This window comes from Nymphalis io, chromosome 5 (genome assembly GCF_905147045.1).
Source record: "Nymphalis io chromosome 5, ilAglIoxx1.1, whole genome shotgun sequence".
Lineage (NCBI taxonomy): Eukaryota > Metazoa > Arthropoda > Insecta > Lepidoptera > Nymphalidae > Nymphalis > Nymphalis io.
This window is the reverse complement of record NC_065892.1, coordinates 3,912,885-3,940,522: the sequence shown is the minus strand read 5'-3', so window position 1 is coordinate 3,940,522 and position 27,638 is coordinate 3,912,885. Positions and strand designations below refer to the sequence as shown.

Below are 27,638 nucleotides of genomic sequence, written 5' to 3'. Positions count from 1 at the left end.
ATTGTATTTGGTACTTAAACTTAATACATTATGATGAAAGTGGTATAAATCATCCTAAACTCTTTCCTTGCAAAATTCCCATAATGTGATGAAAGGTTGTTTAATTAAAACCCAATTATTTCAACTCAAATGTTTATATTGTTCTACCACTTTCCCTTAGCCTTGCCCTTTTTCTTCTGCTGCTGTTTGCGTTGCCACGCGCTTTCAGCTGACTTCACCTCCACACGAGGACTCTTCGCAGTAGTTGCCGCTGCACTCGGAGTTTGTTTGCTCATGTCACTATGGAGTACAAACATTATTATTTATATTTTCAAATGAAATCATTAATGGTTAAATTTCTTCAACAAGGCCAATTTCATGAGGTAGATCTTCATAGCTTATTATTTTTATTCTTCCATTTTTATGATTTTGAAGTTAGCAGCGGCGAAAAATCTTCCGATCCTGCATCTAATTTCTATAATTGTTACGGATTGCCTTTCCATCGCATTATGAGAGAGAAAAATAGCGCGCACAAACACTTGTACTATAATACCCTCTCTACGCTCACGCAGTTCTCTCAATAGCTTTTTTTTTATAGTATAATATAGTAGGCGGGCAAGCATATGGGCCACCTGATGGTAAGTGGTCACTAACGCACATAGACATTAGCATTGTAAGAAATGTTAACCATCGCTTACATCGCCAATGCGCCACTAACCTTGGGAACTAAGATGATATGTCCCTTGTGCCTGTAATTACACTGGCGCACTCACTCTTCAAACCGGAACACAACAATACCAAGTACTGCTGTTTTGCGGTAGAATGTCTGATGAGTGGGTGGTACCTACCCAGAGGACTTTGCACAAAGCCCTACCACCAGTAAAGCTACCGTGTCCGAAATCCAATTAGGACTATCATCATCAAATATTAAGATAGTTTTATTGCTCTTATGTAGTTAATACTTACTACTGGTCAACAGCGTTGGTAGTCATTCCCTGACTGCCCTTAATGACGTCACGGCGGATACCACGTCTCTTCCGGTAAGCTGTGCGTTCGTACTTAGGCAGCCATCTACAGGATTATAAAATTTGACAAATTCTTCAAAATAAAATTTTGTTTTAATGATGTATTAATATTCTTCTCCACAGCATGTGGGGTCTAAACAAGAAGTAAGCTATTTATTCCATTATAATATATATATATATATATATATATATATATATATATATTATAGATACAAGTGTGACGCGCCGTCTTCACTGGAGCGCCACACTCGTGACAAGGAAAAAAAAAGTTTTTAATTAATTTTATTAATTATCGTTTACCTTTCTGGGTCCGGAGGTCTGGAGAGGTCTGCGCTAGGCAGCAGCTTGGTTTTGCGCTTGCGTCTCGTCTTTGTCTTTTGACCAAGTTCAGAACCGGGTGTTCTGAAAATTCAGTAGTTTTAATTTGTATGGATTCCTCAATCATTGGTCTCGTCAAGTTGATTTATACATAAGAATACATTAAGTAATTAATTGCTAACACAAATCTTGTTGGAGAATAGTTTTCTATATACAATAAAGGTTCACAATTATAAATTATGTTTTTATATTTTAACATTGCTGTAGATTTTATATGAATACCTTTTATGATGTAAAACTGAATTTAGTTAGGTTTGAGGCTTAGAATATGATTTCAATAACGCATACCCAGGCGATTGTTCTTGTTTGCTCTGCACTGTCTTTTTAACGACCTTTGCTCCCATCATCCATTTCGACGATTCCAATGCATCCACGTCGATTTTTCCCTAAAACAAAAAAGTTTTTTATTTTAAACGAAACTATTGCATTAATAATAACCTAGTATCGCCTGTGATCAAAATAATCTTATTTTTTTGGTATTTACCTTTGGCATAGGACCTTATGAATTATATGTTTCATTCCCAAGATATTCAATTGTCTATTGGTTTAACGAGAAAATACAATTAAATATATTTGTCACCACCTTTTTCTTGTCTGCCTACGGTCAGCTCTGAGATGATGATGATGATGATAATTTTAAAGAATTCCTCACACGATGCTTGCGTTTATTTCATTATTTGTGTGTCGCGCAGTTTTATAATAACGTTAGAAAAATAATTTAGTAGACTGCTGGGCCCTGCTCGCGGTTTCTCGCCACCAACGAGTTGTCGAGGCGTAAAGTACTGTCGGCACTTATGGGTGGGTGTGCTCGAAAGAGCGCCGGAAAAATAATATACAATAAAATAATGTTGATTGGATGTGATCACCTCGAGCTGCGAGATAGGCGGCAGCCCGGCGGCGAGCTCCCGAGCGCGCGGCGAGTGCGCCCCGAGCGCCTTGACGAGGCGCGCGAGACTGCGGCGGTCGTGCGGCGCGGCGCGCGCCAGCGCCTCGTGCGCGCGCGTCGCCTCCGCCCCGTTGCCGGCGCGCGCGTGCGCCTCGGCCGCCGCGCGCCACACGCTGCGCAGCGACGTCTGCTTCTGGAAAAGTCACACACGAGTAGTCGTCGACGCTCGATAATTTAAAGGGCGGTGTTTATAATAACAATTTTTCTTTGCCATACTTACTTACGAAATTGATAAATGTAATCTTCTTTTTAACAATACAACTAAATTAATTGAAAAGACCATAAGTATTATCCATAACAGTCTCAGGCTGATTTCGATAAAAACTTTACCCAGTTAAAAAAAGTGTTCTTTTTTAAACACCAGTATTAAGGATAAAATTTTGGCATTCATTTCCTTAATTTTATACAGTATAGTTAACTGGCAAACTAAAAAAGTGCATTTTTTATGTCCAATTTTCCATACATATACCCATTTCAAACATCAGATAATTAAAATATCTCACATCAACATCATCCTTATAGTGTTCATAGACATCGGTAAAAAGTTTGGAGGCTTTTTCATAATCATTGTCAGCTGTCAGCAGAGTACAGAGTAGACCAATGATACCAGGTCTGTATTTGTATTCGCTATCTTCCAGTAACTTCACTACTGCTTTACGATCACCCTATAAGATTTAAGAAAGTATTTTTAATTGGACTATAACTAGAGCAAGAGAATAGATTGCATCTAATGAATAAAAATAATTGAATTTGGTTAAGATATAAATTTAAGAGCAAAATTTGTCAGTCAGTCTTAAGTAAAAGCAGTTACCTGAGCTAAAAGAACTTGAGCAGCAGCTAGCGTGAGGTCTTGCTTAAGCAGTAATGCTACTGCCTGGGAACGCTTGCCGTCTTTCACAAGTGATGAGGCTTCAACTAATGCTGCCTTCTTCTCCTGGTTAAACTCGCGGCTTAGTTTCACGCAGCACTGCTTACAAAAGTCCGGCTGAAATATATTAGGTATAAATATATTAAAAAGTCTACAAGACCGATTAAAATGTATTTATATGATTTTAAAAAAATTGTGAGAATTATGATTCCAAAAATAAGAAAAAGCTGATATAAGCACAACTTCTGTTTTTTTTTAATTTATTGATTATATTAGTATCCACCGTGGCTTCGCCCGCTTGTAAGGGTGAAGGGGCAGGTACACTATGTTCTTTTCTGAACCCCTGACAATGTTTATGCAAAATTTCATGATGATCAGATGTGCTGTTAATTAATACATGAAATTATAACAAAAACACTTTCACATTTATGGTTAATAAGACTAATATTATCCAATGAGTCATTTATTACTTCTTTACTTGTATTAGTATATACAATATGTTTATATTTATTGACAGTACCTGATTGGAGTAAATAGCAAGTACAGCTTGATTGTAGGCAATGGTGGCCCGCTGCCTTGAGTTGAGTTTGTGCTCTAATCCATCTTGAGTAGCAGCCTTCATTCGTTTGCGGGAATCAAACACATTGGTGTCTCTAGATTACATTAGAAAATTATGAATCATTAAACAAACCATACATTAGTAAGTTTATAATTAAATTAAATATCCTGGGACATTACTCACACATGGCAATCCGATCCCAAATTAAGCAAAGCTTGTACTATGGAAACCAGACAACTGATATACTACTTTTACTACATATATTACTTTTCTTTTGTAAATACATACTTATATAGATAAATACACCCAGACTCAGGACAAACAGACATGTTCATGCATACAAATGTCTGTCCTGGGTGGAAATCGAACCCACAACCATCGGCTTGAAAGGGAAGCATCTACTAACCACACCAACCTACCACCTACCAACCACAGCTCGTCAAATTAAAATTAACACATTATACACACGAATAACGCATAAAAAGGAACATTTTGGTGTTCAAAATAAATAATATGTGTAGTGTTTCTTTTGTTTTATAATTATATACTTAATAATAAAATAATTGTATAATTGCTAAATACATAACAAACCAAGCAACCGGCGGTAGATGAATTACAAAGCTGTATTACTTTTTGGGTTGGTCATGTTTGCACGAGCAATATGAATAGTACCATACCCTTTGGATTATATACTTATACAATATGAATAGTAACAGGTTCAGTACATAGTATAGTAGTAACAATGTAAGTGTCCCACTGCTGGGCCAAGACATAAAATGATTATTTTACCTGTTTATAACCACAAGGTTGTTGCTGGCAATAGCAATCAATGCTTGGTCGGAGGGTCTATCCTTTAAGACGTTGTGATAGAGTATCCCTGCCTCCTTCTCTTTGCCCATCTGCTGCTGACAATACCCCTGTTGTACTCTGGAAGATTATAATATGAACATTTGTTATTATAAGCAGTCAGTGTGATAAGTGTGTACTGCCATTTTGCATTTATACATTAATAATATAATTAGTGTTATATTTTATTTTAATAGACTTATGTTGTACAAGTATAATACAAGATTAGTACTTTTAATATGTAAATAACAGAGTTCATAATATTTTTTTGAACAATATATATTTTATTTCATATATAGGCGACTTTATACAAATTCCTAAACAATTACTATATTAATATTTAATAGAAAGTAATATATTAAGAAATTATATTATCATTTGTTATGTTGAGTGAATAGAAGTATGTTTTCAACTAATTTGATCTTAGTGAGGAGACCTGATAATTGCGGCTTCTTCCTTGGCTTCTTCTTCAGTGCCTCCATCTTCAATCACACTCTCCGAACATGCCTGCTCAGCTTTCTTAAGCACTGGCAATGCCTCATTATATTTTCCTCTCATTGCAAGTGTTGTTCCAGCATTATAGGATAATTCATATGTATTCTCTTCAAATGTTGGCAAATCTGCTGACTGTTGAATAAATCAATTATAACTTTTGATCATTTTATTTGCTAATAAATGTTTTTAATAATAAAGAAGTATTTTTTTATTCATCATAGCCAAGAATAATAATAGTTGAATAGGTAAGCCAGTGTACTGCTAATGGATTCAAACTTTTTTGAAATGTTTCAATTATTATATTGTTTTTTATTGTATTAACGTAAGTTTGGAATGTGTCAGTTTCCATAATAAAATGGTAAATGTACGTTATTTCTCTGAATATAACAGTACTCTTTACTTACAGGATTCAGAGCAGCTAAGTTGGCAACAACAGCAGACATATTAGCTTTTCTTTCATCTTCATAGTCATCAGTTGTATTCTTAACAATATCACGGTAAAGATTGTAACAATCCTGATATTGTTCTAGGCGATATAAAATTTGAGCCCTTGAAGATGAAAATTCCATTAGTTAAAATATCATATTTTTCAATAACATAATTTAGCTATTGTAATGATAACCAAATAAACAAAAGATGATATTTACCTGAGTTCTTTTAAAGCTGGTGTTAATTCTGTTGCACTATCCACAGTCTCCAAAGCTTCTTTGGAGTTGTTCAGTCTGTATTGACTGTATGCCTTTTCGAAATGCAAATCGGCCGCCAAAGAGGCATTCTTAGAATTGCAGAGCACAGACAATGCCTCCTTAAAATTATGAAGTTGTATGAAGCATATCACTTTACAGTGAAACGCTTTTTGCTCATTTGGGGCAATCTGCAGGACTTGGAATTAAAAACTTAATTATTTTGTGGCTAAAGTTCACTATAGGAATGTTGTTTTAAATTTATATTAAAGTAGGATTTCTTGCCCAGTACAATTATTTCATAAAATCTGTTATTAGTACATTCATTGATAAATCATGGTTATGAACTTTCCAATCCACATTAGGTAGGAACTTTTTATGAATGAATTTATGTGTTGGTTTAACTTACCTTTGCCTGCAGCTTTTAACGCTCTCTCATATTCTCCACTTTGGCAAAATTTATTTAATTCTACATAAGCCTGTACAAGGTTATTTTCCTTGTTGGCTGACATTTTTTGACAACTTGGCACCTGATTTGTCATTTCCTTTGTAATGGAAGCAGTATCCATGTTGTACCTACATATTTTATTGAAAAGTTTATTTTAATGAAAATATTTAAATATATTATTTATCTATTTAATGAGTTTTAATTTTACCTTTTATAAATAATATGAGATTGTATTTTTTTTCTGTTAGGTGAACCTGCGAGTCGTTCATAACGTTGAAGACAGGTGGTGTGATATATAAGAAAATATTTTTTAAATTTTGATTCGAAAATTTTAATAGTCAACCGGTGCAGCTAGCACTAATGATAATGAAATCATTATGTTTATTGGTTTTCCTGGTTAATTTTAAAATAGTTATTAGTATTCTAAGACGTTTTAGATAATCTTGTAATTATTGTTGTTATTGAATATGTATACGTATTTGTAAAAGATCTAACATTTTCCAACAAACCAATAGCAAACGCACGTCAGGCAGTCTATTTTCACTAGCTCTTTATTCACACACATCTGACATATAAACAAAATTATCAGCTTAGATTGGTTAATGGTCTGCCTGCGATATTTTGACGCGCACTGCGACCGCCACTTTATTGTTGTCAATTTTTTATATTATGTTAAGTCATTATTTTAGTTGTGTTAATAATTTATTTTTATTCTTTTTTTTTGAAATAATCTTGTAAAGTAAAATAGAAACGTAAACGTAAACTCGCTTAAAGTACCATCTAATAAAAAGTTTTTTTTACAATCTGTTTTCTTTAGTAACAATGCGTATTTTTTGTTTTATATTTATAAATGTTTACCACCGGGGCGGTGTTTACAAATTTGAACTGTAAGAAATATTAAACATCCCTTACATCGACAATGCGCCACTAAATTTGAAAACTAAGGTGTCATGTCCCTTGTGATTGGAATTACACTGGCTCTTAAGATAACATTACTAAGTAACGCTGTTTTGGCGGTTGAATACTTGTGAATGGGTGGCACAAATCTAGTTCCTAGACGGATTTGCACAAGGTCTTACCTTGCATAGTTGCGTTGTGGATTGGTGGATAATAAATAAATATATGAACGAAACTTCAGTGACGGATACAAGCCCGCGTTCTTTGGTTTAGATCCACGTTTTCTACATTCGGCTCTTTTCGTTTGAACTTAAAGGAATTGAATTGAACATACTAATTTATTAATTTCTTTCAGATTACGATCCCAGATGGCCGAGTGGTCAGAACTCTTGAATCTTAACCGATGATTATGGGTTCAAGCCCGGGCAAGTACCACTGAATATTCATGTGCTTAATTTGTGTTTATAATTCATCTCGTGCTTGACGGTGAAGAAAATGTCGTGAAAAAACCTGCATATGTCTAATTTCACTGAAATTCTGCCATAACTAACCGCATTGTATATGTATATACCCTGTACAAGTTAGCTTGATCTTTTTGACAGCTGTAAATTTTTCTGATCGACATAACTTGGCAATGACGAACATATTATGTTCTTAATTTAATGATTTTAAAAATATTAAAAATATATATATAACACAAAAGTGCCTAAAGATTCAAGCGTTATCCGAAAATTTTAAGACTTTTTATTGCTTCAAAGTAAAATTTAAATAGGAACACTGAAAATAATAGACGCTTATACAATGTTACAACGGTCGGACGGATGGGACACGAATAACAGGCAGTAACTGTTACAAATATCGATTACAAAAAATCATTATTAAAGATCATTGTTAAGTTATTGTAACGGGGGTCCTTTTGGTTGGGGTCTCTTTAGCTGGTATAACTCTTTGTAGAACAATAAAGTAAAAAAAATTAATTCTAATTTGAATTACGAAAACTGAAAAAAAAATTCGACCCGTGTTTCTTTGGTTCACTTTCCATTTCATGGTCATTCACTTTCATGGTCTGAACCACCTATTTAAATTTGGCGGGAGGTCCAAAAATAACCCTGTAATGTTAAATAGGTACTTATTATGAATATTGACCCACCGTCGCTTATCTACCCAATGTTTTATATGTCTAGTGCAATAAAGAATTTCACACATAATACACGCACACCATCTCGTCACATTTACAAGTATTTTAAAACGTTATTTTTTGGACTGCTATTTATAGATATTTTCTGTTTCCCATCACTAGCCCGTCTGTCAAAAAGATCAAGCTAACTTGTACAGCGTATAGCAGCGTGCTGGAATAAGCTCCAAACCTTCTCCTTAAAATGAAGAGGAGGCCTTAGCCTAGCAGTGGGACATTAACAGGCTGTTACTGTACTGTAGATTACCATCAAGATTATTGTCTCGAACTTTTTTGCTAACTGTACGTTCCGACGACTTAAGTGCCTACAAGATGCCATTATTGGAATTTACAGATTCATTTCTTTTGTAACGGCTTATACCATAATATATGTGGGTTATATAATCATATTTTTACTTTCTTGTTTAGTTAAAGAATGGAGTAAGTATTCAAAGTAGTAAGATGTACTATTTATAAATTATTTATTAAGTTTTGAACAAATTTATGATTATTTCCAATCAGTTATGGGTTTCCTAGAAATTATTTAATCGGGGCTATAGAAAAACCTGAATGATGTCAAAACTATTTTCATTTTCCGCCTCAATTCGTCGGAGTGTTGCCAATAGCACGTCTCGTCTGGCGGCCATGTCAACATGGCGTCGCTTCCGGCGGACGTGGCGGGTTGTGGAACACCATCGTACCAAATAAATAAAACAAATTCAGTATCAACTACTCTTTTTATATTTAATATTGCTTGAGAATCTAAGGATGACACAATTATATGATTTTTTAATTTATTTTTTATAGTATAGGTTGGTGGATGAACATATGGGCCACCTTATGGTAATTGGTTACCAACGCCCATAGATAAAGGAATTGTAAGAAATGTTAACCTTAGCTTACATCGCCAATGCGCGACCAACCATGGGAACTAAGATGTTATGTCCATTGTGCCTGTAATACCATTGGCTCACTCACACTTCAGACCGGATCACAACAATACCAAGTACAGCTATTTTACGGTAGAATATCTGATGGGTGGGTGGTACCTACCTAGACGAGCTTGCACAAAGCCCACCAGTAAATTAATGGTTTCGGATATTAAATCGATATTATATACAATTTAATACGTTACATTTAAACAAAGAGATATTTTGAAAATCTTTATAGATTCATAGCCGTAATTCTGTGAGTTCATTATATCGGTAAGAATTTGTTCGTGCATTCCAAAATTCTACACTAAAATTTAATGTAAAGCATGAGATCAGCGAAATATAACAGCATCAAAGTGAAAGAGCTAGTTTGAAAGAAGAATGGAACAACTATTGTGCAAGTCCACGCTTACACGGGGCCGTGTGTCGAACTCATCAAACTTGGAGCGTTACGACGCTCGCCGTCGCGTCGAAAAATTGAAAATTCCGTGCTGGAAACATGCATCGCGTTGAATCTTTATTTACTTGAAGAGATTTTGATAGGATATGACGTCGTTTTTAAATTTGATAATTTTTAACCAGAAATATACGATTTAAAACTACCAGTTACCCTCATAGCACAAAGATACTTAATATACTTTTTGGTGGTTTTCTGGGCTGAGAGGTTCCAGATCAAATCTATAATTTTTGGCAAAATTAAATAGTTTTTGTTTGATTTATTTATCCGTTATTATTTTTCAGTGCAAGAGAATAAAATAAAAATAAATAATGGACAGTATTATCGCCTGTCAAAGAAAACTTTAATCGCATTACATTTCAAAGTTACTAGGAAGCTAGGAACTTTCATGGGCGGGTGGACACGTTGCGTTGCAATATTGCTTTTACGCGTCGAAAAACTTTTATAGAATACGTTTTAAAAATATTAATATTATCGCTTTTCATGTAAAGTAAAATATGAAAAAAGCATAACTAATTTAAATCAAATGCTTATATTTATTGATTATCCAACAATAATGTTTGCTTCTACAAAGCGATAACAATTTTAAATCGAATTTATATAAACATGAAAAAAGAACTATTAAGCGTTGGCAAGGATTTTAAATTAAACATGAAATGAGATTAAAATAAATAACAGAACAGTCACTTCTCGGATTAAATCGTTCTGAGGAATTTTATCAAAGCACGCCTGATAAATTGCGCGAAATTCAATTTAAAAGGGTAATGTTTGTCCCTATTACGACGTCACTCGACGCCCGCCTATAAACTCTGTCGGCCCACTGAACAATTGAAATATCGACGCCTCACATACCTTCCTCCCATAAAAATATTGGTCTAAACCCTACTATGGGTTTCCGATCACGATTCGGCATATTTTGTAACATGTTCCAATGTTCAAAGGATTTGGTAGAAAGAAATGGTTTTCAATAGTAGAACAATCTTTAACTGTCTTTTTGCGACATAATGAAATAAATATGTTTTTTGAAAATATTTCTTTTGATACTATAATGTATTGAATTATGATCTGCTTAGTTTGTGTAGTAGGCATTCTAAGTATGGAGTGTATGAGAGGTAACAAGAAGTATCTCATATGGATCTTCATCCGAAAATGAAATAAGAGAATGAAAATTGTTCCTTACTTATTTATTTTATGAAATAGGAAGCCAACGTAGAAAAACATTGTCTTATTGCATTAAAAATATTGTTGCAAAATATATATTAATTATAGGCTAACTTAACATTCACAAAAAAAAAATCTCTAATTGACGAAAAACAAAAAAAAAGCATCTTCAACTTATAAATAACAAAATAAATAACTGAATTTTGATATAAATATAAACTAGAGAATAGTATTATAATGTAAATTTGAATTAATAGGTTAAAAGTTAAAAAAAGTAGGTATTTACAGATGTAAGTTGTATTTACAGAATAACTATGTTCTGTAAATACAAACAAAAATAAAATAAAATTACATTAAATTTAAATTTTTAAAATATCTTAACTAAAAATAATGTGTGTTTGTAAGAGGGAGAGATTTTTATATTGTAGCTAGAGGGTATTTATGTCATTTGTGCTCTTATTAATTGAGATTTAGAAATTTGATGAGCCGAGATGGTTCGTGATTAGAAAGTATGAACCACTGAATTTTCATGAGCTTAATTAGTGTTTATAATGCATCTCGTGCACGGTGTCGGGAAACATTGTGAGGAAACCCGAATGTGTCTAAATTCACTAAAATTCTTCTTCTCTATATGTGTATCCACCACCCGGCATAGTAGCAGCTTGGTATATTATGCTCAAAGGGCTTTAGCCCAGCAGTGGCAATCTTACTTTAACGTCATGAAAAAAGCGCCTTTTGATGGTGTGTGTCTAATTTTTTAAAATTTCTAATTCTCTTTTACTCTAACAAGCTTTAGCGCAAATTTCACTTCAATTCGTCAGGATGATCTTTTTTAAGTATGATAACCTGCAACACCGGAGGACTTGCTGGTGCGTTGCCAGCCTTTAAGGAATGCATAATCTTAATCACCATCATTTATCAATTAAATTGTAATAATGCATTATCATCATTGTTAAATTTACAATATTTATGATCATTAAAATGTAAATTGGACAATAACTTAAACTAAAAGTAGGGTCACTTTTCTCCCACCATAAAGCATTCGATTAGTGATCCCGCTGCCGAGAGATATGCTTAAGACTTAAGGGGTAAACCTTAATTGTACATTGAGGAGTCATTTAGCCTTTATGAAATATATAGCTTCCCTTTTCAACATAGGTACAACTTCTCAAGTTCAAATTAAGTGAGAAGACAAACAAGTTATTAAAAAAAAAACAAATTCATAATACAAGCGAAACTATGGGCAGACAATAATAATAATAATAATATCCTGGGACATTTTTCACACACGGCCATCTGATCCCAAATTAAGCTTGTACAAAGCTTGTGCTATGGAAACCAGACAACTGATATACTATATATACTACTTTTCTTTTGTAAATACATACTTATATAGATAATTACACCCAGACTCAGGACAAACTGACATGTTCATGCACACAAATGTCTGTCCTGGGTGGGAATCGAACCCATAACCTTCGGCGTGAAAGGCTAGTGTTCTACCAACCACGCCAACCGGCTCAAACCACGCCAACAATGCCCTGCTTGACCATGTATTATATACTAGTGTTTTCTGAAACGCTCTGCATCTACTTGTGTACGCTTTATGTTTAAGGCTTAGTAGATTTTTTACTTTACAATCAAGTTTTTTTGTTATATGTTTCATCTTAGGATTTATTTTTGGGAAATTTAGAAAAAGGTAAAGTCAAAGGTTACACAAACATACTTAATACTAACGTTTCATGATTATTTCGTCAATAACAACAACATTCTCCACTTCGGTTCCCGATATGGGACCATCTTAAGAATAATAGACTCCTCTCCTCCTCGATAGATATCTTAACATCTTAACGAGAGTCGTGTAAAGCTGTTGAGCCTTCAAAGAAAATGCCAAGTTTCCTAGCAAGCATTGAGTTTGACGATTGCTTCATATAAATTAATTATAAATTTCATTAGATCACTTTCAAAGCCGAGATGGCCCAGAGGTAAGAACGCGTGAATCTTAACCGATGATCGTGGGTTCAAACCCGGGCAACTTTTACTGAATTTCATGTGCTTAATTGTGATTATAATTCATTCGTGCTTTACGGTGAAGGAAAACATCGTGAGGAAACCTGCATGTGTCTAATTTCACTGAAATTCGGCCACATGTGTATTCCACCAACCCGCATCGGAGCAGCGTGGTAACAAGCTCCAAACCTTCTCAAAATAGGGAAATGTGGACTTTAGCCCAGCAGTGGGGCATTCACAGGCCGTTACGAACGGACGGATCATATTCAAAGGAAATTTATTAGTTTCGCGCGTCCGTTGTAAGAATCGAACTCTACGTTGCTGCTTATTTTATTTATATTATAGTTATTACATTTTGATAACAAATGCAGATTATGATAGTATTTTTACAAAACAAATTTACTTTATAATGATCATTATGGGACGTATTATATCATGTAATTAATTACTATATGTATTCAAAAAGTAAAATTAAATAATACAGGATAATAATAATAATAAAATATTATTATAAAAAAGAGTATTAGACGAGAAGTAATTATGTTAAGTATTGAATTATAGCATTTGTTATTCAAAACTAAAACAGATATTAGCTTAGGAACTCATGGAATATGTTCAAAATAATAGATTAGAAAATTCCGTTAGGCTGAAAAAGGTTGGACCATTTGTTTCGGCGAGACACTTTTTCCTGACAAATTGCCTGAAAGTAATTTTAAGCCCAAGATCAGTTATTTATGTGTATTACCAGCTTTATATTCGTATATAGCACTCTCGGACGCGTGTGGGTTATACGTAAAAATAAAATTTTATATTAGGCCGTATAATATTCGCCTTTTAGCTTATTACTACAGGCTTTCGTACTGGTCTGGGACGTAGGTACTACGCGTATATTCACTTATCGGAAAAAACATAATAATTTTTTTTAGTAAATATGAAATAAACAATTTTCTTTTACAAAAGCAATGAGATGCGCTAAGCTAGCCTTCTTGAACCTGTAAATATAACTTATTTGATAATACAATATGAATATACAATGATAATAAAATGAGATACCTAAGTAGGTACGTTATAAATGCCTAAAACTTTATTTTGCTAAGAGCTTTATGTTTTTTCTAATAAATTTAAAAATAAATTTGAAATAATGTCAATTAATTTACTATTCATGCCCTAGATCGGTTTAAAATATTTAACTCTTCTTGAATAATCTTATCTGCGAATTACGGTATCTAGATATTTTGACGCAAATTGGACAGGCGTCAAGACGGGCCGACGTGTCGTTAGTGGTACTTCTAGACTTAACGAGGTTCCCTCTTTGATGTAGGGTTGGGAGTTTTGACTTCACGCCTTGAAGAAATAAACAGAAAATATAAGCGGAAAAAATAAAATTACTTATTTTTATTACCGATGATGCGTGGTACAATCAAAATTTACAACGTATAAAAATGTGTTGTCTAAATGTCCATGGTAGTCTTTTATTTACAGTTTAGAAAAAAAAATATTCAAAATAATAGTAAACCTTTTTGTCGCGTTTTTTTCGTGGATTTAAGCTATAGAAATATTTTTCAAATACTTTCAGAGAATCCTTTCAGGTTCGCTATAAAAATACATATATTAAAGTACAACATCTATCTAGATATAATACTATACTAGTACTAGAGGTATCCAAAATAGTTAAATATAACAAATATTTTCTTATACTAAAATGTAAGCCAAGCCTTTGACCTTGGAGCTTAATGTCACTGAGCTAATACAGAAATCTTCAGCACAATCGTACGATAATAAATTAAGTCAATATATCTGTCCATAATTACATTCTCGCGTTGATTGAAACGTCGAATCATATCGGTAGCCCTGACGGTTGTCAGCAAGAGGTCGACATTGATAGCTCAGTATTGCCTAATAAAGGCTCCACGTACGAGATTTCAATTTGGAAGCTTTTAAGCCCTGACGGGGACTCCAATTTTCTGTAGCACCAACTGAGGCGATGTATTTGACGTCGCGACATAAAGTTAATCAATATGATAAATAGGATTTGATTGATTCCTTTCGATGGGTTTTGCTAACCAGATTGTAGGAAAGATGGTAAAAATTGTGAATATTTTAAAGACAATTCTGAAAGGCAAATAAATGATAAAAAAATGGCCAGATAATTAAATAATAAACAAGTTATATAAAAAGCGACCCATATTCATTCTGATGTTATGAATTAAATAAATGATGTCTACTGAATATTATTCTATATACGTTTTGTTGCAGAAACGTTTAAAATACTTTTTGCTCTTATGGTTATTTCGCCTTGTGCTTGAACACCTGTTGTTATTAACTTTGACTGGTCATGCAATTCTAATTTTATTATTTCATAGAAATAGAAAACCAATAAAATTACTGGTCAGTATCGGTTTTTTTATTTATAAAAATAAGACGTAAATATTCCACTGCTGGTTCTCCAGCCAAGGCAAGTATTAAAGAGATAGATTTAGAGATTAATCCGTCATACCATTTTGTTATGGTATATTGTTTTAGTAACTTATTGTGTTTCCTTTTTTATGACGTCATTATATTTTTAGTATTAATCAATAATTATTTGTCGATCTGACCGAATATAGAACACCACCAACATACATGATGGTATAAAATTTCTTGTCTTTCAACCTCAGTTTGTTAGACTACTATTATTTTTTAATTCTGACGATATATTTAAAGAAACTATTAAATAATAAAAAGCTGAGATGGCCTAGTGGTTAGAACGCGTGAATCTTAACCGATGATCGTGGGTTCAAACCCGGGCAAGCACCACTGAATTTTCATGTGCTTAATTTGTGTTTATAATTCATCTCGTGCTTGACGGTGAAGGAAAACATCGTGAGGAAACCTGCATGTGTCTAATTTCATTGAAATTATGCCACATGTGTTTTCTACCAACCCGCATTGGAGCAGCGTGGTGGAATAAGCTCCAAACCTTCTCCTCAAAAGGGAGAGAGAGAGGGAGGCCTTAGCCCAGCAGTGGGACATTAACAGGCTGTTACTGTTACTGTTTACTGTATTAAATAATAATTTAGAATACACAAGAAATTATTTACAAATAATATAGTAAAGTTTCGTCGACATTCATTATTTCAATAAAGTTTTAACATAATGATTCCATTGTGATTTACGTCTAATAGTTTTCCAATTTTCATATCATATTGTTTAAGTTTATCAAATGTATAGTATCTATTGGCTGTTAGGAATATATCAAAACTATAAAATACACTAAAAAATTCGATAATCTCACCCCGATATATTTCATAAGATTGACAGTCCGCCTCAAGGCGACATGTGAGTAAGGTCTATGTCAGTTAACTCGGTGACAATTAATACGTTAATAGTATATAGTTGACTAAACAAAGACCAAAGACTAATAATAATAATTATGCATTGGCTAATCAAAGAGGCTGCAAGTTGCAAGTTCCTGGGTTCAAACCACGGGTCGGGCTAATTAAAACTTATGTATTTTTATGTAGAGAAATTCTCAGAAGCAGTCTGAAGTCAACACTGTCAACTTCCATTCAGTACCTTGAAAAGTACGTAAAGACGTTAGTTTTCCACCTCATTATAAAGAGTGCACATGTCTTCCTGCGCAGTCAGTCAAATCATCGTTATCTTTTGAAAGTCCTTTCTCAGTATTAACAAAGACTTATTTGTTTTTTAGAGAAAATTTAAAAAGAGATTTAGAGAGAGAAAGAAATAATTGTACTATTTATGGGGGAATCAAGAAGTTATGTCAGAACAATAATAGTGGTTTATTTAGTGCATAATGCAGAGTATTATTTGTATGTATTATTTTTTTGAGTTTTTGTTTTATATTTAAGTTTAACAATTTATAGCGTTTGATAAATATTTCTCTTTATACCTACATATCGTTATATTTATAAAACGGAATGTATAAAATGAGAAAAGAATAAAGAAGAATTGGGAATATAATATCGATCTAAGTTTTATTTTTAAACATCGTTCTATCTATTTCTCTTTGATATGGATGCCATATACATCAAAGAGAACTTGATAAAATTGTACTGAAAGTCTCCCGAATCAACGTTAGAAAATGAAATTCATGGATATTTTCTATCTTGTAAATATAAAAGGTTTATTAGGAAGGTAGAAAACTTATAATTATTTGTTTGCTATTCAAGCCGTCCGTGGTCGTCGGATGTCCGTGAATAATCCGCAGAATCATCACATTGGGAGGCCACCTTAAGACCGATATGTTAGTTAAGCATTCTTGTCAGGCATTGCTTTTATTCTTCAGGTATTATATATTTTTTTAAATTAAATGATTTTAAAACTACTAACGTTTGTTAAACTCAACGCTAAGGCCAACGCGTATATAATTTAGAATAACCTAATATTTATTTAAGTTGATTATAAATTTTGTTTCAATGTTATTTAATTTCGTGATATTTTTTTTACAACTACCAACATTAAAAATGATTAGACTTTGGTATAAATAGCGATGTATTTACAATGAACGATTATAATTATTGTTGAACTTAAGCAACTTAAACTCTGCCTGTTTAATAAATATTGTTTATAACCACACAACACTTCTTTCGCTATCCTGGCCCACCTTCTGTTTCACGTTACTAAGATCCATTTTTTTTTCAAACAGAAAAAGCATTGAGATTCTCTAATAATAAAGTTGTTTATGAGATGTTATTGAGTGAATATTTTTTTCCTGCTACAGTTTATATGAAACATTAAATAATTCAATAGCTCTATCTTGTAAGAGGAAATGTGAGTTTATTATAAACGAGATTTTTATTTGTTTTCGTAATATATTACTTTTAATATCGTATGGCTCAGATAATACAGCACCGAGTAGTCATAAGCGGAGATCAAACTTGAGACCTCCAGTGCAAAAAGTAGTATTTTTTTTGCCGGCAAGGCAAATGACTTTACTCCGCCTGATGGTAAGTGGTAGTAGAGTCCAAACGCGTGTTTATTATTATTATTTATTATTATTAATTTCACTGTACCATGTTTCCCTTACTGTAGTATCGTGTAGATTATGAAACCCACATTGCCAACGATTCCTATATCCATCCTTACTAAAAAATATCCTAAATGTTGAAGTAGGATATCTAATTACATATAGTTATGTAATTATATGTAAATGATAATATTTTATACTATATATTACTGTTTTATTATACACTAGCTAAAATAAGTGTCTAGGTACATAAAACGTTTATATTAAAAAAAATATCGTAATATAAAATATATAGTTTTTGAGTTTATCGTGTTTAGGCAGACAAACGCTTAGACAGATACGGCGGTGGGATTGTTTATTATACATAAGTTGATTATTATATAAATATTGGGAGAAAATGAGTTTGTTGAGCTATATTTAAATTAATTTAAAAGTATTAAATATTTTATTCATTTATGGACAATAAACTAAAGGTTATACGATTGACATTTATTTTTTATTGATAACATAAATATAGATATAATAAATATAAGTGTTGCAAGGTGAAAAATGGTAAGTGCACTCGAATAAGTCCGCGGATTGGAGGCTATCAGCTCAATTATAGGGATCGGATCGAGTTAGGCACGCTCCGCTTGCTTACATCTAGATTTGATTCGTTCTAACTAGACATCGCAATTCGTTTACCGCATGCGATGCGACTATTGAAAGTAGTTCTACAATGAACACAAAATCTATATTAATATTAATATTTTATACTTGATTTTAATTACATGTTAATACTTAAAATATATGTATTTTGTTGATATCAATGTCATTCTGATTAGTTTATATATAAATATTATACTATACTCTTGTATTGTAAATTCAGAGTCTTAATATACTTTTTATATTTCCTTGGTAATAAGTGCCCGAATAATCCCCACTGCCCCATATACATTGGCACTGTGAGAAACATTAACAATACTTACCTTACATCGTCACCAGCCTTGGGAACCAAGATATTATGTCTCTTCTGCCTGTAGTTACACTGGCTTGTTTATCCTTGGCAACCGGAACAAAACAATACTAAGTATTACTGTTTCGTTTAAGAATATGCGATGAGTGGGTGGTACCTACCCAGAAGGCCATCAATGATAAATGGGTACCGATATCATACTGTTTAAATTAAATGTTTTAGTACCAAAGTTTGTTAAAATTGTTCTTTAATAGATAATTTCTTTACTGGAGACGAAATAAATAGAATCGATTATCTTTGACACTTTAGTTATGCTAATCTATTGGTTTTGGTTCATTTCTTATTAAAAAATATAAATAAAATTAGTCAATTTATTCAGGTTATGAAAATTGCGATCAATGTAGCGGAACCCAAGAGGGTTAATTTGGCCGATATCGTGCTGCGACGTTCAGGGCGCCCACACAGAAAATTGGCCTTCTTTACCATTTGATTACGTTCCAAGATCCCTTGTGAGGTATTACTTAAAATTACTCAATATGAACTTTCAAAGTCGTGTTCATTTTAAAATTGTTAGGTATTAATAATTTATCGGTCTACACACTTATAATGAGCAACATGTAGTCGGTAATTTCTTTATTTTGCTATATATATTTAGATATCCATTAAATGAATAATCAGTAGGTATATCATTCATAATCAAATGATTGAAGTCAATAAATATTATTTATATAATTATATAAATAAAATTTATTATAATTATAATAAATATTACTTAATAAAAGTTTCAAAAATATTGGCACACCTACTTAAAAAGGAATTTGTGATAATCAATAACTAGGTATGTAAATTACTACAACGAACAAAACAAGCGTATACAAAACAAAATGCTATATCAATTTCAGGTTTTTTCTTAATTTTATTTAAATTTTATTATGTTGAAGAAGAAATGTTTTTTTTTTTTTTATAGAATAGGAAGGTGGACGAGCATATGGGCCACCTGATGGTAAGTGGTCACCAAACGCCCTTAGACATTGGCATTCTAAGAAATGTCAACCATCGCTTATAGCCAATGCGCCACCAACCTTGGGAACTAAGATTTTATGTCCCTTGTGCCTGTAATTACACTGGCTCACTCACCCTTCAAACCGGAACACAACAATATCAAGTATTGCTGTTTTGCGGTAGAATATCTGATGAGTGGGTGGTACCTACCCAGACGAGCTTGCACAAAGCCCTACCACCAGTAAATTTTAAAAAATTCTAAAAAGAAAAATTGCTGAATTTACTACTTCTGTCATTTTCTTGTGAGTTTAGCTAACCTACAAGGTGATTTGAAAAAAATAGATTAGGCAGAATGTACGATTAGCTTCCTTCTAACGACAAGCATGAGATGAATTACAAGCACAAATTTACTATTTATGAACAAAATCTCCACATTTAGAACATAGCTTAAGGAGAATATTAATTATTATTTAATGTCAAATTATCATGTGACTTTCAATTCCAAGATCTCTGAAGGTTTTAGTTAATACTTTAAACTTGTAAACTTAAACTTGTCTATGTATATACTACGTGTCTATTATTCAACTAGCGTACTGTTACAAAACACAAATTAAGCACATGAAGATTTATATAGCCGAGATGGCCTAGTGGTTAGATCGCGTGAATCTTAACCGATGATCGTGGGTTCAAACCCGGGTAAGCACCACTGAATTTAAATGTGCTTAATTTGTGTTTATAATTCATCTCGTGCTTGACGGTGAAGGAAAACATCGTGAGGAAACCTGCATGTGTCTAATTTCATTGAAATTATGCAACATGTGTATTCTATCAACCCGAATTGGGGTAGCGTGATGGAATAAGCTCCTCCCCTTCTTCTCAAAATGGAGAGGTGGCCTTAGCTCAGCAGTGGGATATTAACAGGCTGTTACTGTACTGTTACAAATAAAACTTAACTATATTATTTCACAATGCGTGCACATACAGCGTAAATATACAGTACTAGGGTTAGTTAGAATTAAAAATAAAAATAAATAACGATTAGGTTAGTGAAAAAATTGCTTTCATATATATTTAAATCCGTATAATTTAGGTGAAAATGTCTAGAGATGGATTATTAGCAACTGTGTCGATATAGTTTTGATATATTCTGGTGATTGGATTGTAGTACGAAGTGTTACATTTATAAGCCGGTCGTGAAAATAATTTAGGTTTTTTTTTATCGAATAGTAAGGCGGACAGCATATTGGCCACCTGAAGGTAAGTGGTCACCAACGCCCATAGACATTGGCATTGTAAGAAATGTTAACCATCGCTTACATCGCAAATGCGCCACCAACCTTTGGAACTAAGATGTTATGTCCCTTGTGCCTGTAATTACACTGGCTCACTCACCCTTCAAACCGGAACACAACAATACCAAGTACTGCTGTTTTGCGGTAGAATATCTGATGAGTGGGTGGTACCTACCCAGACGAACTTGCACAAAGCTCTACCACCAGTAAAAGGTTTGCGACATCTATATGCATTGTTTTCATATATATAAATATCCTATTATATATAATTATATTATCCTTGTTTTATGCTAACACTATTATTGCATAAGACTTTCCGGATATCTTTGATAGTATATTATTTGGTACGTTTCTTATTTTTTTACATATAGCTGAATAATGTAAATTAGTCTGAGAGACAAATTATCGCATATTTATTATAATAAAACAAGTAATATTTCAAGCATTGTTATCAGCACCAAAAGTATGTGTAATATTTGAACTCCATCGTTGTTCAATGTTGCTGAAAAGTTGACGTAAGAAAATAAAAACACGTGGAGCGCTCGGTCAGATATATTAGTTAAGTATGAGCGGAGAGATATCTTCTAATTCATACATACAGTACAGTACAGTAACAGCCTGTTAATGTCCCACTGCTGGGCTAAGGCCTCCTCTCCCTTTTTGAGGAGAAGGTTTAGAGCTTATTCCACCACGCTGCTCTAATGCGGGTTGGTAGAATACACATGTGACATAATTTCAATGAAATTAGACACATGCAGGTTTCCTCACGATGTTTTCCTTCACCGTCAAGCACGAGATGAATTATAATCACAAATTAAGCACATGAAATTCAGTGGTGCTTACCCGGGTTTGAACCCACGATCATCGGTTAAGATTCACGCGTTCTAACCACTAGGCCATCTCGGCTTTGTGTGGACATGGATTTGTGTAAAATTCATTATGTGAATAATATAACGGAGTAAAATAAAATGTGGCTTTCTTTTTTTAAAAATAACTCAAAATTTATGTACTTTTTGGCGGGCATTTTCTAATAATAAATTTTGCCAATTTGCAATGATGTCTGGTATCGAAAATTACAAACAAATTATAAAAATAATGTTATAGATTTCATAGCTTCAATTTTAGGCGTCGGGATGAGTACCATGCAACATGGCTGCCATATAACGAAGATAATATCTGAGTTAATAATATAAAATAATTTATATAAACTTACGAAAGATAAGAAGGTTCTTATGTAGTTTTTGGTGACGAGGAATACCATTGTACGCTGTACAAACTTGTCTCGGCAAACAATTAGTTACATAAGAAGTCATCTCCACATTTCAACACAACATTACAATGCATTGTCTTTTGAAAGTTCAGCTCGTTTCATTCTAAGTTATTCCTTGCTCACTGTGAGTTATTGTTACGTAAAATTTACAATCCTTTAAAATCTAGGATGTATTTCATTCGTTTTCTACTTTACTGGCCTAAAGCCAGACTTTTTGATTGGACGGACATGGCTGCTTGAAGTATTTACTCTTATATCGTGGCTGAATCTTTTTCTTAAAATTTGTTTTCAATAAGATATTATAGAGGTTAATAAATTTCATGTAAAAATTTGGATCTTTATGCTTTATACATATATGTATATAGGAATGTTAAAAATACAATAAAACACCAGATTTACACGTTCAACCAGAAATAGACAAATGGTGCAATAATCCATGGATAGTAAATAAATAATATAACCTACTCAAGTCAAGTGGGAGCCTATTGTTATAAAATAATTCGTATTTCCAGATCTGATTTAGGGTCATCGAATAATGTTTTCTTTCAAAAATATTTCAATTCGATCAGGAAATTAGTTAAGGGCAAGAAAGGTGTTGAGAATTAAGGTGATTTTCGATTTCATCCTAAAAGTACTTCAACAGCAACCGTCGTCACCTGTCATCTCATCGACCCCATAACCTCGTTAGAATTTAATTTACGAGTACTACGGTTAAAGCGTAATTTAATAAGTGATCTACTAGGACCATTCGAAAATTATTCGCAAAATTCATGATATTATAATATGAATTAGCTACTTATGAATTGTAAACTTCGACAATCACGTAATGTAATTTGGTTTAAGGGACATAATTTTTTCGATAACTGATTTGGTCATTGTATAATTACTAGAACATTCCGTAGAATTCTCTTTTTTTGGATGTTTTTCGAAATATTTTCTTTTTGTGCAAATCTATTGCACATCTATCGAAGCTACCTTAACCTCATTTTATAATAAATGCTTTAAAAGTACAAAAATATGAATAATTTAATAAATAAATAAAACCTACCCGATATGACTGTACGAGGAAATTATAATTGGACATGACAAGTTAAGTTGATATTATAACTACCTGTTTTCCAATTAATGGTTAATGAATTGTAAAATCAATCAACTTATAAATAGGTAAGTACTTTAATTTTTAATATTCCATGTTTCAAAAAGTTTTTAACAATAAGGAAAAAAAACTTCATCAGTTACTTTATTCGTTAGAAGTTTTTAGATTTTCAAGAGCATGTTTTTTACATACAACAGATTTCCTCAATGATATTTAATTAAATTTTATGATTTATATTGAATATCGGTACAATTCATAAAAATAGACTGACTTGTACGAAACTTATAAACAGTTAACTTTCTATTACAAGTCCTCTGTCTGAATTAAAAAAAAACATTTTGTATTTAACAAACCTACTATTTAATACGAAATGGCAATGTACATAAAGAAATTTTTAAAAGCTATTTGGGTGACCTCATTATTTTTAATTGTACCTACAGACAACAAGAGCCGACCTTTCTGCTTTAGCCTTCTTAATTTGTATTGTCAGCTACTAAATTACCAGAGTTGGCTGGACACTTAAAATCCATTGTTATTTTATTTCTTTTAAGGTTCTTACCTGTCCCGTGAAAGTAACATTGAAAGAAAAATTAATGTTTCCAAGAAAAAAGTATTTGTTTCTAATAGAAGATATTAAGTTTTCACATGAGATGGAATCTTCGCGAATTAAATGGGGCTTTCTTTTTTTAACAATAACTCAAATCTATGTACTTTTTGGCATTTTTTAATAATGAGCTTTGTCATTTTGTAATGATGTCTGGTATCGGAAATTACAAACAAATTATAAAAATAATATTATTATAATCTTCTTCATTTTATCTTGAGTCGTACAAATCACTTAGACCTAAAATTAAATCCACTGGTGTAAATTTCAAGATGTAGATTTGCGTCGAGTAAAATCGATTAAGTCAGTGCTGAGGTACTGAATAGATACTATTTAGATTAGCGAAAGTTAGAAATGACATGATAGCGCGCTGAGTATCTAGAAACTATCTTGATTAAGGACAAAGTTGCAACTGATCAGATTAAATCAAGAATAGATTGAAGACGAAATAGTCCAATCAAATATTCAGATTCGTGCAAATGAAATGTATAATTATAAAACTTGAATATAAGTTTTGCTTTAAATTAATGGGAATACGTGCATTTAAACATTAATCATATACAATGACGAATATTGTATTTATATGGTTTCAGATTAGTTGTATATATAGAGGAGGAGGAAGTTATATTGCATAACTAAAGTACAAAAGTCTGCAATTCTTCGTGATAGTTTGATAAGAGTCAGACTACGTTCCTCCAAGAGAAGAATAACAGACAAAACGGTATCATGTAGTTCACGCTTGGCAGTCAAACTTAAGGAAGTTGTAATCTAAGTGATTAAAACAAAGAGGTGTGTTTGAGATATCGTTCATCTAAACGATTCTTATTCTTAATTCGTTAATTTCACTCAGATTTGTGTAACCGCACAATCGTGGGCTCTACAACAAATCTTGAGTTTTAGCAATTACCATGTAAATTTGCAAAGTTCGCGAAATAATTTAACGGGATGTAGACGCCGGATTCAAAACAATTTATATGTTAATTCTGCTAGTATGGACTGGGGTTTCTGTACACGAACAACTTCACTCCTCTTCAGATATACTGCCGAACACTCAAGTTATGAATAATTATTACAAATATCACCTGTAATTTTGATTAATTAGCGACGTATTTGTATTAAAAAGTAGCTCTTGATTGAGATAACATAGGTTCACGTGACTCCTCAAAGAAAGAATGCACCATGACAGATGTACATTGTTCAGGACTTTGATGCTATTTTGTATTTCATATCAATTGTCTAAGTAATGTTACTTTCTGTTGCCACTGTTATTGGTCAATTTGTTTCCATATTCATCAAATGAATGATTAATTTTGACCGAATGTATCTGCCTCGTTAGCAGTAGCCACAATCCGCTGGCCACTTATGCCACTTTATAAGCTAGCTTATTTCTCGATGACATGGTTCAATGTCCGATGCAGCATGAGGAACTTTAGAAGAGAAAAAGAACTTTATGCATCTAATGCCTTTAATCATCATCATTCATCATCGTCATTCATCCCAGATTACTAGAGTGACGGTATGCAGGAGTAAGGATTATTATTCAAATTATTCCATGTGAAATGACTACTATACTTTGATTTCGTGTGGTAATTATTATTTAAATATTTAAGTAGTGCTCGAATTTGTTCCTTAAATGTACTATAGACTATATGAACCATATTATTGATAAATATTGAAAAAAAAATACACAATGTAACGTAGCTTTACATATTGATAATAGCTGACATGAATTTTACTATTTCTCTCATTGTTTTTGTAAGCAATTAATAACCAATTCGCGCGCGATCTCATCGCGCGACATCTTAGTTCCCGAGATTGGTTGCGCATTCCAGCGATAAGAAAAAAAGAAAGGTTGATAGCGCATTCCTAACACGATATCAAATAGAGCTGAAATAACCCACTGAGCTCAGATTATCAGGGTTGAATTTTGACAAGCGCCATTGCGTACTAACGTATTTAATTTGTAATTATAATTTATATCGTACTTGGCGGTTTACAACTACCATAAGGAAATCTTTATAGGTCGTTTTTTAACCGAGGTCGGATGAAATTCCGCCACATTTATATCCAATAATGCACACTGAAACAATTTGGTACATGAAACCTCTAACCTTTTCCTTTAAAGGGAATGCCTTTAGCCAAGTGTACGACATATTTATGGACTTTTATTGTTTACTAACTGAAGCCGCGGTTTCGCCCACGTGTAATTCGTTTCGGTGGCTTGGAAGACGTTGTGTGTCCATGAACGTGTATCAGACATGCGGTGAATTTAAAATAATCATTATTATTTTTCACTGTTATCCGGTTATAACTAATCGACAGCACGATATCGTATCGGATAATGTAAAACGTTTGAAGAAAGTAATCAAACAATTGGACCAGATTTTAGTTTACTGGGTAACCGAAAATTGAGAATAATGGGGCTAGAAATGACTGGAATTTAAATCTTAGTCATTCGGATCTCATATATAAGAAAATTAATTTCAGCGGGTCGCAAAATTATGTCGTAACAATTATTATTGTTTCAGAATTATTATTTTAAAACAATAATATAGGAAAGTACGCTTTGATCTTGAACACTGGACAGAAAAAAACTATATTTATATAGGATTTGCGGCTTAGACTAATCGTTGATTTGCGTTTGCTGTGCTACATAGATATAAAGTCGTATATATGTATGTCGGCATAAAGCTTACACCTCTGACGACGTCACTATCGCGATCTTGTCCAGTTAACTTAAACACTCGTCTGAAAACTTACCTTGCAGAGAGGTAAATAGAATGTCTGCACATCATTGGCTTGCTGTAAAACTTTAGGAGTGGGTACAGTAAACCAAAATTCGAACAGTCAATTCAGAGCAGCAATTTCACGTACATGTTTCAGTTGCAAAACAAACTAATACTCACATGGGAAGTGGCCACGCAAACACTACTTTCGTTACAAACATTTAATCGTGTTGGAATCTGCAACTCCATTTCAATCGAGAACTCGCTGAATCAGAATCGATTAACGAGAAATTTCAAGCTCAAATCGATTTTGAGTGCGGATTCTTGGCAACTGGGAGCCATCTCAAACTTCGCGGGAGTTAAATACCGCTTTGATTGTATCGTATTCAATCTTCTGTCAGTTTAAGATAATTTTGATTATAGTAACGTTGAATAAGTTTCTATATTGCTACAAATATCGTCAAAGTCACTTCAATTCAATTCAATTTGCTAGTTTAAAGTGGATAAATGTTATAAAATATTGTTTTGATTTTTGTAATCAATAATTATATCAAGCAACAAAATTTTAATGATGTACTTCTAAACAATTTTTTTTTACGTTCATTGGAAATTCATACTTTTATGTTTCACATTTTTCTATATAAAGTTGGCGTAGTTTTATTAGTACTAGTTGGAAACTAAAAGAAAAGGTAAAGTGTGAACTTAGTGAATGCACTGATGTTCCGTCGTTGAATTGTTCAAAAATAGAAAGATAATAAAAACGGGGACATGTTTTAGAATATTGGAAATTATTTATTTACCAGCATTAAAAATCAAAATTGTGTATTTAAATATGCTACATACACAACTATAAAATTATAAGAAAT

At 32.8% G+C, this 27,638-nt stretch overlaps 1 protein-coding gene across 1 annotated transcript; it reads right to left on the bottom strand.

Moving 5' to 3' along the window:
• Window positions 1-115: 115 nt before the first annotated feature.
• LOC126768482 (signal recognition particle subunit SRP72) lies at window positions 116-26,859 on the bottom strand. The gene is made up of 14 exons (XM_050486622.1): window positions 26,807-26,859; window positions 6,189-6,355; window positions 5,744-5,978; window positions 5,501-5,645; window positions 5,038-5,228; window positions 4,545-4,682; window positions 3,717-3,849; window positions 3,140-3,313; window positions 2,832-2,993; window positions 2,249-2,461; window positions 1,671-1,768; window positions 1,305-1,406; window positions 946-1,050; window positions 116-279 (listed from the first exon to the last, which is right to left on the bottom strand). Exons 1-14 carry the CDS (start codon window positions 26,839-26,841, stop codon window positions 144-146), a joined length of 2,034 nt encoding a protein of 677 aa, XP_050342579.1. The 5' UTR covers window positions 26,842-26,859; the 3' UTR covers window positions 116-143.
• Window positions 26,860-27,638: the final 779 nt, after the last annotated feature.

What these genes read in the sequence shown, in the direction of transcription:
- LOC126768482 (XM_050486622.1), bottom strand. Translation starts at nt 26,841, where the DNA reads ATGATGTGCAGACATTCTATTTACCTCTCTGCAAG. An exon ending in GAAGAAGCCGCAATTATCAG is followed by an intron (nt 4,683 to 5,037) that starts GTCTCCTCACTA and finishes ATAATCTTCCAG; the next exon opens with AGTACAACAGGGGTATTGTC. An exon ending in CGCCTATCTCGCAGCTCGAG is followed by an intron (nt 1,769 to 2,248) that starts GTGATCACATCC and finishes TTTTTGTTTTAG; the next exon opens with GGAAAAATCGACGTGGATGC.